Source organism: Cygnus atratus, chromosome 5 (assembly GCF_013377495.2).
Source record: "Cygnus atratus isolate AKBS03 ecotype Queensland, Australia chromosome 5, CAtr_DNAZoo_HiC_assembly, whole genome shotgun sequence".
In the NCBI taxonomy this organism is placed as follows: domain Eukaryota; kingdom Metazoa; phylum Chordata; class Aves; order Anseriformes; family Anatidae; genus Cygnus; species Cygnus atratus.
Genome location: NC_066366.1, coordinates 42,524,768 through 42,542,058, shown reverse-complemented (window position 1 = coordinate 42,542,058; position 17,291 = coordinate 42,524,768). Strand labels below are relative to the sequence as shown.

At 52.0% G+C, this 17,291-nt stretch overlaps 1 protein-coding gene and 1 long non-coding RNA gene across 4 annotated transcripts; both read left to right on the top strand.

The window, feature by feature from the left end:
- Nucleotides 1-306: 306 nt before the first annotated feature.
- IRF2BPL (interferon regulatory factor 2 binding protein like) lies at nucleotides 307-3,347 on the top strand. The gene is given in 2 exon segments (XM_035539479.2): nucleotides 307-2,279; nucleotides 2,281-3,347. Coding segments are annotated over 2 exon segments (2,229 nt in total). The 5' UTR covers nucleotides 307-368; the 3' UTR covers nucleotides 2,599-3,347.
- A 3,303-nt stretch (nucleotides 3,348-6,650) lies between these two features.
- Nucleotides 6,651-10,635, top strand: LOC118244535 (uncharacterized). Of its 3 annotated transcripts, none has more exons than XR_004777563.2 (3): nucleotides 6,651-6,894; nucleotides 9,737-9,897; nucleotides 10,016-10,635. It is a non-coding gene; the product is annotated as an uncharacterized LOC118244535 (long non-coding RNA). The 3 variants fall into 3 exon arrangements; XR_004777564.2 differs by lacking the exon at nucleotides 6,651-6,894 and adding an exon at nucleotides 8,049-8,149; XR_004777562.2 differs by lacking the exon at nucleotides 6,651-6,894 and adding an exon at nucleotides 8,374-8,558.
- The last annotated feature ends 6,656 nt before the right edge of the window (nucleotides 10,636-17,291 follow it).

The following is a 17,291-nucleotide window of genomic DNA, read 5'->3' as shown; positions in this document are numbered from 1 at the left end:
CCCCGCCTCCCTCCGCCTCCTCCCGGAGGAGGAGCAGCGGCGGCGGAGAGCTAGAGAGCGCAGGGAAGCAGCCGCGGCTGGAAGGCGCCCCCCAGCCCAGCCCAGCCCAGCCCAGCCCCCCGGAGGAGCCGGCCGAGCCCTTCCCCAGCCCGGCGGCGGGACCCGGCGGGAGAAGCCGACCGCGGCGGCGGCGGGAGCCGGTTCGGAGCGGGCGAGCCCCCCGCCGCCCCCCCCCTCCGTCCCTTCCAGCGCCGCCGGGGGCAGCGGGAGCAGGTACGGAGCCCCCCCCCCCGCCGCAGCCCGGGGGGGACGAGCGAGCCAGCCCCTTCGCCGGCGGCAGCGGCAGCAGCGCCCCGGCCAGCGGCACCATGTCCGCCGCGCAGGTGTCGTCGTCCCGGCGGCAGTCGTGCTACCTGTGCGACCTGCCCCGCATGCCCTGGGCCATGATCTGGGACTTCACCGAGCCCGTGTGCCGGGGCTGCGTCAACTACGAGGGCGCCGACCGCATCGAGTTCGTCATCGAGACGGCCCGGCAGCTGAAGCGGGCGCACGGCTGCTTCCAGGACGGCCGCTCCCCGGGGCCCCCGCCGCCGGTCGGCGTCAAGGCAGTGCCCCTCTCCGCCAAGGAAGCGGCGGCGGCGGCGGCGGCCCAGCAGCAGCTCAACCATGTGGACGCCTCCTCCAAGGCGGCCTCGGCGGGGCTCGCCCAGTCCAGCCTGGATCGCTACGGGCTCAGCGCCGCGGCGGCCGAGCAGCGCAGCCGCTTCGAGTACCCGCCGCCGCCCGGCAGCCTGGGCGGCAGCCACGGAGCCCGCCTGCCCAACGGGCTGGGGGGCCCCAACGGCTTCCCCAAGCCGCCCGAGGACGGGCCCCCGGAGCTCAACCGGCAGAGCCCCAACTCCTCGTCGTCCTCCTCCTCCTCCCGCCGCGGCACGCACGGCGGGCTGGTGTCCGGCCTGCCCCCGGGGGCTGCCGGCGCCCAGCTGAACGTGCCCCCCAACCTGCTGCCGCAGACCCTGCTCAACGGGCCCGCCACCTCCGGCGTGGCGCTGCCCCCGCCGCACGGGGGTCTGGGTGGCCGTGGCGGCGGCGGGCCCCCAGCCCCCTCTGCTTCCTCCCAGGGGGGCACCTGCGGCGGTGGCGGCAGCGGTGCCGGGGGCAGCGGCGGCTCCTCGTCGGAGGCCTGTGGCAAGCGGCCGGGCTCGGTGTCCAGCAGTGACCAAGAGCGGGAGCTGAAGGAGAAGCAGCGCAACGCCGAGGCGCTGGCCGAGCTGAGCGAGAGCCTGCGGAACCGGGCCGAGGAGTGGGCCAGCAAGCCCAAGATCGTGCGGGACACGCTGCTGACGCTGGCCGGCTGCACCCCCTATGAGGTGCGCTTCAAGAAGGATCATGCCCTGCTCGGCCGCGTCTTTGCCTTCGACGCCGTCTCCAAGCCGGGCATGGACTATGAGCTGAAGCTCTTCATCGAGTACCCCAGCGGCTCCGGCACCGTCTTCTCCAGCGCCTCTGGCGTGGCCAAGCAGATGTACCAGGACTGCATGAAGGACTTCGGCCGCGGCCTCTCCTCGGGCTTCAAGTACCTGGAGTATGAGAAGAAGCACGGCTCTGGAGACTGGCGGCTGTTGGGGGACCTGCTGCCCGAGTCGGTGCGCTTCTTCAAGGAGCTGGTGGGTGCAGACATGCTGCCGCAGCCCTACCTGGACGCCAGCTGCCCCATGCTGCCCACGGCCCTGGTAAGCCTTCCGCGACCCGGGGCTGGGGCTGGCGGGGCTCAGGGCACAGCCGCCGCCTCCAGGGGCCCAGGCGGTGGTGGCGGTGGCGGTGGCGGGGCCATGCGCAAGAGAAAGGCGTCTCCTGAGCCCTCGGACTCGGCCGAGGGGGCCCTGAAGCTGAGCGACGAGCAGCAGCGGCAGCAGTGGATGGCCAGCCAGAGCGAAGCGCTCAAGCTCACCATGTCGGCCGGGGGCTTCGGGGCGGTGCACGGCGGGGGCCCCCCGCCGCCACCGCCGCCGCCCCTCGGGCCCCACTCCAACCGGACCACGCCGCCCGAGTCCGCCCCCCAGAACGGACAGTCCCCCATGGCCGCGCTCATGTCGGTGGCCGACACGCTGGGCAATGCCCACTCGCCCAAGGACGGCAGCTCGGTGCACTCCACCACGTCCACCCGCAGGAACAGCAGCAGCCCCGTGTCGCCGGCCTCCGTGCCGGGCCAGCGCCGCCTGGCCTCCCGCAACGGGGACATGAACCTGCAAGTGGCCCCTCCTCCCCCCAGCGCCCACCCCTGCCATGGACCAAGTGCACCCCCAAAACATTCCGGACTCCCCCATGGCCAACAGCGGGCCCCTGTGCTGCACCATTTGCCACGAACGCTTGGAGGACACCCACTTTGTTCAGTGCCCCTCTGTGCCCAGCCACAAGTTCTGCTTCCCTTGTTCCAGAGAGAGCATCAAGGCCCAAGGGGCGACGGGCGAGGTCTACTGCCCCAGCGGAGAGAAATGCCCCCTGGTAGGTTCCAATGTGCCTTGGGCCTTCATGCAGGGCGAGATCGCTACCATTTTAGCTGGGGACGTTAAAGTGAAAAAGGAGAGAGACCCTTGAATAGGAAATCCAATCCCTTCAGACTCCTGAAGATGTAGAATTGTGAATATAACAAACTGCAAAAGTTAGTCTTATGTATAGACATTATTTTCGTCGTATGTTTCTATATTTTGAAACAAAGGTATGTACTCTTCTTCATTTGAAGGATAGAGCTGGTTTTTGTTAAACAGAATATAATATTGTTTGGTTACTACATAATACCTGTTCTCATTTCTTTGGCAGTGTGTTGGCTAGGTACAAAGTTAATAGCCCTTAGCGATTACCTGCTGCTGGTGTGTATTTTTGTAAATGTATGCACTTCTCTGAAAGAAGAAGAAAAACACAAAAAAAAAAATACAAAAAAAAATTTTTTTTTTTGCCAAGGCCAGTGTTGATGCCTAAAAAATTGCTACAAAAAATGGTGACAGCTTATGTTTTACAAGCCCTGAGTGTTAGTCTCTCACTTTATTTTTTTTTTGTTTTCGTTTTTTGTTTGCAAAACGGTGGGGTGGCTCTGGGGGGAGGGTGTTTTTTGTTGCAAGTTTGTAAGGAAAATGTTTCAGTTTGTTTCTATTGATCTGAACGTTTTTAATCTTCATGTGTTTTTTGTTTTTGCTTTTATTGATGCACGGATGCTTTTGAACAGTAGAGCAAAATGCTGTACATGAGAAACATGCTCTGTTTGTCCTTTATACATTTCTGTAGTTAACAGAACACTGTAATGTGCCTTGGAGCTTAGTAAATTGTAATAAATTCAATTGATATTAATACTTCTCGAGTAGCAAGCTTTATTTTTCCCGGAGCTCAGGCAGCGTGAGCATGCCGTGCTGCCTTTTTAAAAGTCTCCATTATAGCGAGAGCCTTTGGTTCCTTGTGATAATTGTGGCACTTGTAACGCACACTTTCGCATACGTGTAGTAAGCCGATGATGTTGATGGTGTTATCAAACTTATCTAAATCTTGGCACGGTGCCTATTTGCGTTTCACCTTTAATGTTGCAGTAACAGTTGCTGACTAAGCATTTTCTATTTACTGTTTCTGCATCTCATTTCCTCCTCCCTTCTCCCCCCCCCACCCCCAGCTCTCCAGCTGCAAACAGCGTTTGCAATGCAGCCTGCGTCCATTGCCTGTGCCCTTCGGTAAGGCTCGAGATTTGAAAGGAAGCCCTCTTTCACAAAAACAAAACGACAGAAAAAGCAAAACAAAAAACCCCCAGCATCACGTGGTTAATACTTTTAGCTGAATTTAGACGTGGCTGTCGAAGCTCGACGCTGGCCGTAGGCTTGGTGAGGCAGGGCTGTAGCCGAGCAGGGCGCAAAAAGGGGTAGTGGGAAGTGCCAGCCCCCGCGGCTGGTGGTGCAGCTGCTGGGCAGCTACCCCGCTTGGGCAGTGGCTTTTGCTTTTGGGAACTGGGTTGGTGATCTGAGCTGTCGTCTGTTGTGTTTTCAGGTGAGAAAGCTTCCTGTAAAGCACTGAATTGAAATGCTTTCCCTCTGGCGAGGATCGTTTGTGATTCTTGGTGTAATTAACTGTTTTATGTGACACTGGCGTTTTGTGGGGACTGGGGAGCAGCGCAATACCTGTGAGGTGATCAACAGGCAAAGTAAATACGCGGGCCTCACACTAGCTAGAAAATGCAAACAAACCTAATGTGAACTTTGTCCTTTCCAATGAGTCAAATGGAGGAAAGATTTAAAAAAAAAAAACAAACAACAACAACAACCTCGAAACAAACCCAGCAGCACTGCTTTGCAGTTTGACCAGCAGAACGCAGAGATCTTCCAGCTGTAACAGCGTCTGAGTGATGAGCTCTGAGTTTTATTGAACTGTAAAGATTCCTCCACCCTCAAAAATATATATATTATATATATATATACACACACAAGAGGTACTTTTCAAAAGTCTGGATGGCATTTGGTATCCAGGTGCTCTTTTTGCGTTTTTTTTCCTGGTGGAAAGGCTAACTGGAATGGTGGAAGCCTTGAGAACTATGTGCTTAGTGTGCATATGGATCTTTGCTTTCTTGTGTAGCTGCATACTCCTCCTACTTTGTATATGGGGGGTTATGTTCTCAGCTTAATTCTTCTGCATCACAATATTTGTTATTTCAGACCATAACTTTGTGTATCTGTGTCATTTTTTTCTGCCTAGTGATATACTGGTGCTTAAAAATCTCAGAACATCCTGTTCTTATGTAGTGAATTTAGGTGAATAATGCAGAGCAAAAATGTTTTGAGTTAATTATTGGATCCAACCTACACATTAGTTAGAGTATGGATTTGTACTGAACCTGCTTTAAATTATTTTTAAGCATGCAGTTACCACCCAGCAGTTTATGACCAGATCAAGAGATAGGGGGATTTACATTGTGGGTTAAGGACTGGCAGAGAAAAGAATCGTAGACATGCAAGAAATTCAAGTTAAACCTAACAAGGAGAGAAGTAATATTCGTGTGTGAATCGCAACTGCCATCAAGAGAGAAAAACTACTGGCTATTCAACATTTAGTTCCGTCACAGGAGTGTGAATACCCCGATTTATACAAACAGAGCCACTCTCATAATCTGGAAATCAGTCATCAGTAGTCAGAGTTACGAAGAGCTCAGTTTGGTGGATTTCTTTAATTGAAGAGCAGTCGTGAGAAGCTTTTATCAGGCAGGATTTCTGAAGCGTAAGGCCACTTAGGAGCCCCATCGGTTCGATTTTTAGCAGGCAAAGGAAAGGTAAGGGGCAGTGGACAAAGGTGGCAAATAAGCTTGAAGAGAATTGTAATACTGCAGTTAATTAAAGTTAACCATAGCTACGGGGCATTTGTTGTATGGAGGTTTTTGGAGCCATGTGACCTTTTCTTTTACTCTGGCTCATTAGGCAGCCAGTCTGGGCATATTAGCCAGCGTTTCTTTGAACCCACTCCATAGGTTTTTCACTTTCTGCAGACGACCACAGCTGACAAACAGGCTGGAACCGTTTTTCGAGGAGGGGGAAAGGGGAGCCGCCGCGAGGCTCACGTGCAGCGATTCGGCCGGTTTCTGCATTGCACAGTAGTGCTCCCCTCCCCCAGGTTTACCAGTTATTTAAGGTAAAGCCCAATGTTTGCCTGAATAAACGGTGTACGTGAATTTATTTGTCCAGGTGGTCATTTGTTGTGCTCCCATTCCTTCTTGTAAAGGGGAAGTATTTAAATGGTTTATTTTCCCAAAGTTTTTTTTCTTTTTTTTTTTTCCAGTGAGATTATTCTTGATGTTTCTTTTAATAGCCTCGCAGCCTTATTTTCTAAGAAATGGGCTAGAACATGTGTGTCACTGGATGTTTGTTTTTTAAGCGTTGGCAGCTCTGTGCGAGTTGGAGATGGAAGTGTTTGTGCAGCGAGGAGATGTTATGTCCATTTGGGGGAAATACTACACAGCTCCATCAGGAGCCTCCTTCCGTACAAATCCTGTTATCTTTCCTATTTGCTTAGCAATGTTGTGCACATAAGCATGCTCTTCCTCTCCCCCCCCCCACCCCCTCCCTTCAACATTTGAGCTCCAAACTAGTCAGGGCTAACATTGTTTTGAAACTGCAATCTCTTCAAATCGGCTGGCTGCCAGCAGAGCTTTGCGAAGCTGCAGTAGTCACTGGAAAAAGGGTTGTCTTTGCTTCTTTACGTGTCTTGCGAGCTGAGTTTTTCTTCCCCTCAAGGGAAAGGGCTTTGTCTCCTCCGAGCTCTCAGGTTCCCAGCTTACTATGCAGTAGTTGCTTTGCAGCTTCCCTCTTCTCCCGTTCTTGCCTCTTTCTTTCTTTCTTTTTTCTTTCTTTCTTTCTTTCTTTCTTTCTTTTTCTTTTTGTGGTATGCGGCCATTCTCCATTCATAGTAGGGTGGTATGTGTTGTGCATTAGCAGCCTCTTTCTGTGCCAAAGTGACACATCCTGTAGATTTGCAGCAGAGTACTGAACTGTCACTGTAATGCTGACTCTTGTAAGGCTATTCTTGAAGCAGAACAGCTTCCCCCTTGGCGTTCAGCCACCAGAATCCATTACAGCATGCATTTTCTACCCAAAACATCGCTCTGTACCTACATAGCTGTCCTTACAATCATCCCCTGGAAGACGCAGAGGGCATGCTTACACCCTCCCCGTGTAGAAACAGGCACCGCGTGAAACTGCTGGGTTTATTTTCATAGCATCTGAAAAGCGTGTACTGAGCTTTTGTTGTTTCAGTCCCTGCCTTAAAACCCGGAATACAGACTGGCAACGGCAATGCCTCCGCTGATGGGGTGATAGGGAAAGCGCTGCAGACAAGATCTTTTCCCCTGTGCGTGTCTTAAAGAAGGATTAGGTGCGTGCTCTTGGAGTGGGGCTATTCCCGGGCTCCTCGGCGAGCCGGCCCCGCGCCCGCAGCTCCAGCTCCCTGGGAGCAGGCTGGCCTGCACCATGAGAAGCCCGGGAGGTTACGTGCGGCTTCAGCTTTCTGCCAGCAAACCCAGCTCCTTCCAGCCACTCGGGGAACCGGCGAGGGAGAAGCAGAAGGGAGCAGCCAGACGAGCGAACGGGCCAGGGAGGATGCTTGCCGCCGGTCTGGCCGGCCAGTACGGCCCCCCAACTGGTTGGACTGGCTGGGCCGCTGGGGCTGGGTGGGTTCCGCGTGGCACGGCCCCGCTGCTCCTGCTGTGCCCGCCCGGGCGCTGCGGGCCCTGCGCTGGTGGCGGTGCCGCTGCCCCGAGGTGGCTGTGCCCTGCTCCGCGCACATGGCCGTGCCTGCTGACGGCCGCGGCCGCATTCCCCTGCTGACGGGCCTTCCCGATGCGCCCTTGTAGGGCTGTTCGGAGGAGGTGGGAGCAGGGGTGGAGGTGAGGAAGGTCAAGCTTCTTAGGTTTCAGCTGATTTGGCATCCGCTCGCAGCCCTTCCCCCTGGAGCCCGCTCGGCCATATGCACTCGCTGCTGCTTTTATGACCCTTTGCAAAGAAATCCCAGAGATGTGAGCTGCTGCTGGCCACGAAGAACAGCTTACTTTCGGGAAAACAACCCCTTCCCACACCGGGCAGCCCTACAGCAAGAAGTCTGTGGTTTCCCCCTTCCCCAAACCACAAGACCGATCCTAGGGAGCTGCTGCTGCTCTCTGGGCATACATTGGGCATAGTGGGGCAAGCGCTGCCTCTAAGCTGGCCTTACAGGGGGGAACCCATTGTTTTAAATTATTTTTCCCATCGTGAAGGCCCGCTGCTTTGTTCGGTGCCCTGGGAGTGAGGGCTGAGGCTGGCAGTGCCGGGCCCGAGCCGTGCCACGCCGTGCCGTGCGATCCCCGCCCGCCCGGCTGCCTCGGCGCTGGGGCTGGGAACGGGGACACGAAACATGTCTGTGCAGCTTCAAGGAGCCGAGCAGAATTCCCCACTGTCATCATCCTCCTCCCCTCCCTCGCTGCGGGCTGCCAGAGGGGAGGGCTGATCACAGCGCTGCCATTGTTCAAGTAACCTACAAATGGATTTGCATGGAGGCAGGTTGGGAGGGGCGGAGGGGTGGGATTTATTAGCAGCGGCTGAAGTCGTCGGGATTACTACTAGGCTGAGAGCTTCTCAATGGGCATGATCCCTGGGTGAGCGGTGGGGCGGAGGGAGGGCCTGGAAAGCTCCTTTGCTGCCCATGGGTGACGGGGTGGCCGGCGGGGCCGAGCAGGGGAGGCAGGCAGGGCGCAGCCGGCTGCTTCACCTCGGCTTCAACCGCAGCCCTGTATGCCGAGCACGCAGCTCCTGGCAGCGCCGCTCATACCAGAGCCTTGACTCAGGGTTATCTGCATGCTGGGTAACGAGCGGCGTCACCAGAGGAATGTGCAGAGAAAGCAGCCATGCTGCTGCAAGCCTCCGCTCGCTCCTCGGGCCGGCCGCCGCCGCAGAGGCCTGCTTTTGCCTCCCGGCCGCCGATGAGCGGCGCGAGGTGGGGGCTTCGCCCTGGGGGCCAGCCCCGAGCCCACGTCGAAGCCACAACGGCGTTTTGCCCTTCCATGAGTAAGTGCTTGGTGCTCAAAGCCGGACAGGGCTCTGCTAGCCGTAACTGAGGACTGCAGCAAGGAAAGGGCGACGCCACTCTCCCAGTCGCTGTGTGTTTTATCCCTTTCCCAGCCGGGCAAGCTGGAGTGTTTCAGCCGAGTCACCTGTCAGAGCAAGAGCGATGGCGGCCTTTGGTTACTGCCCCAGCTGCCGCTCTGCCTTCCCCCGGGATAAAAGGGACTGGCACTAACAACTGTGCACAGCTGAACCCCAAAGCGCCTGTGCGACACAGGTGTCTGGGACCAGCTTCCAGCGCCACGCCACGTGCCCGCAGCCTGCGTCCTTCCCCCAGACAGCTCCGAGGCTGGAGCCGGTCTTGCTGATGCAACCCCGCGAGGGCCGGGGTGAAGGAGAGTGCAGAGCTGTGTGTCAGAGGTAGGAGCTCCCCTTTGGCGATGATGGAAAGCACAGCGCATTCAAATCAAAGACAGGACGGGGGTTGCTTTGAATCGCTGTGTTCCAGAGCTATCTGAGGCAATCTTCCTCTTCGCTGCACACAGCAAGGTAGCGAGGGAAAAGATCATAGCGCAGCCCAGGTTTTCGTGTGAACATGTCCAGGCTGGCACGCAGCTGGGGTAAGGACAAGGTGCTTCTGTAGGTTTGATTCGTGTCAGAGCTAGGGGCAGAACTAGGGAGGGAGCGGGAAGCCTGAATATCTGGTCTGCTGCTGGAAAATATAGGCCACTGAGTAAGATGGGGCAGGCTTGTTTGATCTAGCTTGATACGCTAGGCGTTTGTGCTTAGAGCTCTCTTTCCCAGCGTCTGCTGCTTATTGCTGCAAAAAGGCAAAAAAAGGTACAAAACATAAAGGATTAAAACAAGTGAAAGAGCTCTCACCTTCCTGCAGGAGTAAATTTTGGAGTATTTTTTATTACTCGCTCAGCGTTGTTGATATGCTTGACTCTCTGTGACATGTAAAGATAATCCCACCATGAAGAACTCAGACTGCAGTGATAAGGGAGGCCAGTTGGTGCATCTCTTTTGTCCCACCTCCTTCAGTGAAAGATTATTCCTTGTACCTTATCAAAAGGAAGCAGCCTTTCATGTGCTGTACCTTGGTAAGTGTCCATACTCAATTTTGGCAAACATTTATTGTGCCTTTGAGTGGTTGCTCTCCCCTCCTCCCCCCTTTGCAGTCAGCTCTTCTCCTGCTCATCGCTGTGCTCGCTCAGCTGTGCTCATTGCATCACTTGTGCTGGAGGGGAGGCAGCAAGAGGTGGAACCGTCGGGGACAGCAGCAGTCGTGTGATCCATGGCCCTCTAGTCACATCGTCCTAACCAGGACCTGCAACCTAAGGTAGATCCATTACTCAGCATCCTCGCTAGGACGCCTAGTGCCTTGTGTGACAGTTAAGTACCAGGAAATGGCACGGAAATGCTCATGCTCTTGTGTACCTGTCTTTTCCTCACGCTAGAAGAGACGCCAGCATTCCTTGAGAACTGCACTGCACATGCTGAGGACAAAGAGCAGCTCCTTCTGGCTTTTTGCATGATTAGTTGCAGCTCTCCGCCTGGATCTTCCTTGTTCCGATGGTTTGATTTTTACAGTAGTGTGCTGTGCATATTTTGCAAGTTACAGCTTGAAACTTCCTCCTAGCAGCAGGCTCTGTCATTTGAAGGAACCCCACCCTGCTCTCCCTTGAAGATGTGCAATCCCAGGCTGTGTCTGAGCATGCCTGGGGAGGCAGGTGCAGCCTGGCTGGATCCTCCACACTGCCTACAAATAAACACTACTTAAACAAATTGGACTAATAACATTCAAGACTCAAGTAATAAGCAGGGCAGTTTCTGCTCTGTAGTCTTTATTCCGTGCTTCTCCCATCCCCTCTCCCTCTGCTTTATATTCTGAAATATGTGCCACGATCACATTGCTGTGGCAATTAATTACAGCACAACTTTATAGCACTGGATAACAATAGCAGTAGATAATACGTAGCACCTTCATTGAAAGCAACAACGCCAGATTAAAGTTGCTTTAAAAAAAAAAAGCACGTTTCCTTCCTGCTGTTGCAAATAAAGAGCTACATGAAATTAAGTATTTATCTTCTAATATTTTAAGGGGGAAAAAATCTTTCGGCACACAGCCTGTAAATGCACTTGTATAGCTGTCAGGTCCTTCCTCCAGCCCGGAACAGATGACAAATGCTTAAAGGCAGTAAGAGTTTTTCAAACTAGGACCAAATGACAGGAGCAGAGCAGGGCTGTTCCTCTGATCAAAGCAAGCCCTTTGTGCGCAGCTCAGTCCGGCGCTGTGGGAACTACGGTGTCACCTGCTCCACAGTTTCCTCCTCAGATGAGCTCTTTGTAGGATCACCTGATTCCTTTCCAGCACTATATTATTTGCTGCAAGCGTTTAAGGATCAGTCGCCAGCAGCGCACACGCAATTGCCCTTAGGGTCTTGTCCAAACGAGTTCTGCAGTTTGGTGGGACCTATCTCATGACCACACAGGATTCTCCGTGATGTTCTTTTCAAGACTGTCAAGTCTGCAGACCAATCCACCAGCTCTCCTTTACGCTTAAGGATGGCTGGGCCTGGGTAGCTATTTCTACTAAGCTTCTTAAGCCTTTCTGGCTGTTGTTCCCTAAGGAAGCCCGGCGGTGTAGTCACCAGACTTCTCTTGATTTTTCATTTGAGCAACGGTGGAGTTCCCATACAATTTGAGACCATTTGGTCTCAATTCAAGCTTTTACCCCTCGGTCTCCACTCAAGACCTTCTCTGGCTGCCTGGTCCAGAGAGCCGCCGTGTTGAACAGAGACCTCCACATGTGGCTCAAATGGCACGTGGCAGAGATATGCTCCAGCGAGCAATCCCTTCATGTGCACATGTTTGCGTGCCAGCTGCGTATTACTAGAATTTCCCTGCTCTCAGGAGGACCTTCTGTAAGCTGATGCAGGACTAAAATATTCTTCTAAAGCTTTTTGGCACGCTGCAAGTCTTCCTTGCTTTTTGTAGCAGAATGCTCCAGTCTGTCACATGAATTCATTCCCTCCACCTCTGTTTCCTCCATCACTTCACTTGCAGAAGAGTGCCCGGAATGGCAATCAGTTCCAGCTCTGTAGCAGACCCTGCAGACGTCACTCCGAGGCTACGCTTCTCGCCTCTGAACACATGGCTGGTGATGTTCCCTGGCTGTGTGCTTGCTATAAATGAGCACGGCCCCCGTGATGCAGTTCAGCCCAGATGCAATGACTGCGCCTCTGGAGCCAGGCTCAGCGTGGGCAGGATAAGAGCCAAACAGCGCTCCGTGCCGCATAGCCCCTCTCGCTGGGGAGCTGCTCTGCAGCTCCTCAGTTTTAATCCTCCACACTAGCAGCACTCGGCACCCACTGATGCAGTTGGAGGGTGATTTTTAGCTCCATCAGCGTGGGGCTAAGCCTGCCCAAAGTGCCTTTTACAGCCCAACAACACTCCCCAGCCCACGGGTCAGCAAATGCTGCAGGAATCTCTCCTGCTGAGGTGCAAGCTGCAGTTCCTGTTGCTTTTGTTGACTCTGCAGGAGGAGTGCCTGCTCTGCTGCTGTTTGTTTTTTTTTTTTTCAGCATCAGACAAACAGCATCTCCATCTTTCCTCCTCACAGCAGAAGAATCCATGGAGATATATCTAACTATTGGCTTTGCCATTATCTTTTATGTAGCTGCTCCAGTTTTCTCTTAGTCCATTTGCCTGTCAACGTGCTTCGTGCTTCACAGGCTTCTGGTTTACTTTCCCCAAGTATTATTCTGTCTCAGCATCCCAAATCCATTCAGAGAGCAGTTTGTCCTCCTTTGAGCACCTAGGTAGAGGGGGAGAAGCTAGAGGGGCCTGTTTGCTCCAGCAAGACAAACCGTACAAGCTCACCTATTTCATTTGCTGCCACTACTAAGTCCTTTCTGTAATTCCTCTGCCTCCTTCCCTGCTGGGTCTGATAATCTTACATAGCTGGCTTGTTCCACATCCCCTTAAAGCGGTCCTTAAAGAGGGAGGTTACGCTTACCACTTTGTTTACAAATACCTCAAGGAAGATTTGTATATGGCATAAGCACAGGATCTCCTACAAAAACACTTTTTTTCCTGTTTGGGAATTTGTGAGGGCAAACTAGACATGTGCGAAGAGCAAACTCCGCAAGGCCCTGAGTCCTCTAAATACCATTGTTTATTTGGAAGCGTGATAGATGTTGGGATTAGAATGAGGTACGCATTACCTGGGACAGAGGAACCACTGTCATTTTTCACCTTCGTAGTTCAAAATATACATCACTTGCAGATGTTCTTATATCATCGGCCTGCGTGGCGTTCCAGTGCCTCTTATGAATTCTTGAGCGTACAAAGGTGGTGCTGACTGGCCATGGTATTCATTTCCTTAATAAAAGTGAAATTGCTGAGTGTGGGAGGGGGGGATGGCTTCTGTCAGGAAAGATCAAGAAATGGAAATGTGCCTCTTCTGGGACATGCGTCAAGGTGTTCCGGGGTCAGTCTGAAACAGGGGCTGGGGGAAGAACAAGTGCCAGAGGCAAAGGCAAGAAAGGAAAACCCGGCGAGCTCTATCCTTCAGCAGGCGGGGATGAAAAGAGAGGGAGAGAGGCAGAGGTTTCTGTTTTTAAATGCCAGGGAGATGCTCAGAAACTGTTGTGACAGGGGTCATTTATAAACCTGGACAGATAAATAAGATTCAGATGGCTGCGTAGTTAGGAGCAGCAGAACTTTACAGAGCAGCAAAGGCACTGCGAGTACAGTACATGAGGTAGTTGGTAGCAGGTCATGTGCTGAAGAGTCCCTCGCAACCAGTCCATCCATGAGTAAGAAATAATGAGAGTTCTTGAAGTCAGAGGCAACAGATAATCAGAGGCAATGGTGTCACTACGTGACGGCTCTTAAATGTTGAGTTTGCAAATATCTCGATGGTCGTAATTGTTATTTCCTTATCAGTCAAAGATGTGCGACAGAGCTTTTAGAAGACGAAGACATGGTCTTGTCCAAAATGCTTGCAATTTAAATGTTAAGGGAGAAGGAACAAAAAGGATGTTGAAAAGTTAGAAAGTGCTGTTTGAGCATGAAAAGAAATCGAAATAGCAGGGACTTGGCACGCTGGTTGGTGATAGGTGAAGGAGCCAGGTAGTAGCAGGTGAAATTTAGGGCACGAGCACTTGCTCAGGTTTTGCCTAGTTGAAATTAAATATACCAAAATGTTTGGGGGAAGACCTGGCTGTCACTGGGTAACTTACTGGAAGCTCACCTCTGTAAAATCGGCATGTTGGGTCAGAAAACAACCTCAGGATGTGTAAGGAATAGGAGCACCTTGTGCCACGGTATGGAGCTGTGTAACGCCGTGACAGCAACCAAAGGACTGCCCTCATCTGGAAGAGCACGGGCGACCCCATCTTAAAAATGGTAACGAACCGTTTCAAGAGGTTTGGAGGTAAGCCCATGAGAACAGTTAGAGGCATGCAAAGCGTCTCTGCGCCCCGGCAGAAGTGCAGTTACTGTTTATTTATTCTACAGCTAAAGCACCTCAGTATGCATAAGACTTTGTAGACAAATAGGACAGGTCTGTGCCTGAGGAGCTTGCCTTCCCAGCAAGACAGGGCACAGCCAAGGGAGGCCGACCGAAGGAAGTGTGCTGGTGCCTGTGCACTGCAGCAGAGGCAGCGATGGGGAGGTCAGGGTCGGGGGTGTCACCGGAGCCCTCTCAGGGTGTGCACTCACCTTCCAGTAAGCCAGGCCCCCTCCGGTGCTGGTGTGCCGAGGGAAAGCTTCTCGTTTCATTATCTATGAGGTGTGACGTATCTACTTACAGCTACGCTCCTGCGGGAGATATCCTCCAGACTCCACAGACTGGGTTTCCACCGGCTTCTTTTCCTATGTGTGCAGCTGGTTTTACGAGCAAACTGCGTGTTTGCGTGCACAGAAAAGCAGCTGGATTGCACAAACAGCAGCAACAAAAACCTCAATGAATGTTTGAATTCAAAAGCAAATTTGGGGGGCATCTGTGCTGTGGTGCTTTAATGCTCATACGCTCAAAACGTATTTGTGTAAATGGATTTTAAGATGAATTCTAACCATAAAAAAGGTGGAATTGCACATTTTATTGTAAAATTCAGGATTGGTTACCAAGCATGGCACAAACCTCGTATCATTTGATATATGTAATTAGCTAGTACATCAGTAGACCGAGAAATGTTCATCAAATGGACTAGTCATTTTGGGCCATGAAAAACTTGGTATATCCTAATCCAGTTGCTGATAATTTCAGAACAGAAGAAAATAATATTAATAGAATATGTTTTTGTTGCATATTACGTGCTCGGTTCTAGCATTATGTATGCAAATTGGGTAATTTTGTACCTAATTGCCTGATTTGCATGCATAAATGTAGGTTGCACATGTGCAAATGATTTTATTCAAATTTAGTATATGCCTAATATGTAGAGTGGCTGAAAACTCGACTCTGTGTATGGTTTGAATCACTCCTCATTTTCACTTAAGGAAAAAGCAAAATTTATCACTGGTTTTGGAGGTCAGATGAAATGCGGGTGAGCTTCTGTGGGTGGTTTCGCAGGGGCAGTAACCCTGGGGCTGTGCACTTGTCCCGAGAAATTAGCAGTGGTGTGAATGCCCGGAGAGATCCGTAAATAAGAGGGATCCTGTTGCTTTAAATGCCAGAAGAAAATCGCAGGAAAATGTGACACTTGCCAAGTGGAAAAAGACAGAATCACTCGGAAAGAAATGTAGGTCTCGAAGTCGAAGGTGGTTTAACAGACAATGAAACCTAAGACGAAAAGTGTAAAAATATCTTACTAAAATCCGAGTGCATTAAAAATTCTTTCAGATGATTTCCTGGCTAGGAAAGGAATGGGACTGACAGGTCTTGTGAATGAAGTTATCTAACCTTAGGAGAAGGAGATCGTGGGCAAAGGATGTAAAAGCTCTGTTTGTTCTGCCCTGTCATGTGCTTCACCTCCAGGGGAGGAAGACCTGGAAGATCACTGGAAAAAGAAAAGCTCAGGCTCAAGGGCCTGCTTGGTTCTGGGTCTCTGGGAGTTCCCGGCACGAGGATGCGATGCTTTGTCACCCGCGGTTTTGTAACCGTGTGGAAGGACAGGAAGCGTCCAGGAGGAAGTGAGCTGAAATCTCCCAACAGCATTTTTCTCTGCGGTGTCAGCTGCAGCCTAATAAACAGCGGTAGGCTGTTTTCTCCCTATTACTCAGAACTCCTCTGCAAGCTTTATTTGCATACACACGGGTGACAGATCCTTCCAAAATAAGCAGGGAGAAAAATTAGAAGCAATTTGGAGGCAGATCTGCACACACAGTACCAAATTCTCCTTTAGGCATGAAGCACAAGCAGGGTTAAATAGGTATGATGGACGCCCCTGCTACCCTTCCTCTCTGCTGGCAAGACCTGTAAAGTAAGTAAAATGGGTGTAAGGCAGGATTTGGCACAAAATACCTTTGTGTCCACCTAAGGCCAGGTCTGTCACAGCTCTGCTGACATGGGTACTGTATCAGATCACCTCTGAGCAGCGTAGCCTCACTAGTAAGGAGCCCTAGCATGGATGTGTTTGTAATGGCAAACCTGTGCTTGTCTTGGAATAGATTCTTTCCCTGCAGACAGGGAGACAAGCTGCAGTGAATGTTACTTTCCATAGGAAGATAGAGCTGCAGCTGGAGGAGGGGAGGTGAGCGGGGCTGCGTGTCACCGCTGCAGCGTGTGGATGGAGCCCCTGCTCCGCGTGGGGAGCGTGGGAGAGCCTCAGCTCCTTCTCTCCCCACCCGGGAGCCCGCCCTGCTACCGCAGAAGCTTTGCTGTGCGAGCCCTGCCTGCATCTGCAGTGCTTTACCAGGTTACCTACCCTAGAGCGGTGCTCCCTGATGCAGATTTGACTTTGAGCTGCCTTTTTTTTTTTTTTCCTTCTCTCCCAGGAGAACAAAACAGTTTTGATGTAAATGAGACTCAAACTCACCTTCTTTTTCCTACTGTTCTATCACTGAGAGAGATAATACAACTTGACTAACACCGTGTCTTGCCTCTTTGTTTGTGTGCTAACCTCATCAGAGCAGCACACGCAGAGCTCTGAACAAAATAAATAAACCAAAACCCTGGGCTCTATTCCCAACTCGCTATCTGAGTGTTTAGCTAAAGCACAACTTCTATTACATTGGAGAGATGCTCTGTTATTTGACTCAATACTGTTATTTCTTCTTATTTTTATTTCATCATAGAGTAAAAAGACACTTCCCATTTTCCAATTTTTCAGTAGGAGTGAAAAACACTGCCTGATAGTTGTGGAGATTGAAGGTTTCTTGTTTTTCACAGAATGTATATAGCTTGGGTAGTATTAACTTCCTACTCTCTATAGCTTCCCGTTCCTCCCCAGTTTAGTGCTCAGGATTGATTCCATTTTTGATCTCTTCGCCGAGCCTTTTACTTAGGGTGTTTTCTGCAATTTGGGCAATTACTGCCTGCTGCAATGGAGGCTTTTGTGGTGGGCGGCACTTCTGGGAAAATGAACTGAAACTACAAGCCCATCTCGCCAGCACAGAGCATGCAGAACAGGCAGCGTGCTTCAGCGGCCGTCAGCCCAGACAGAATTAAGAGCTGGGGACGGAGAGAGTGTCTGCATAACACGTACACCATGACCAGCACCATCGCTCTTCCCAACGCAGAAACCCCACGAAGGGGAGGACGCCGTAACCACACCATGGCCAAAC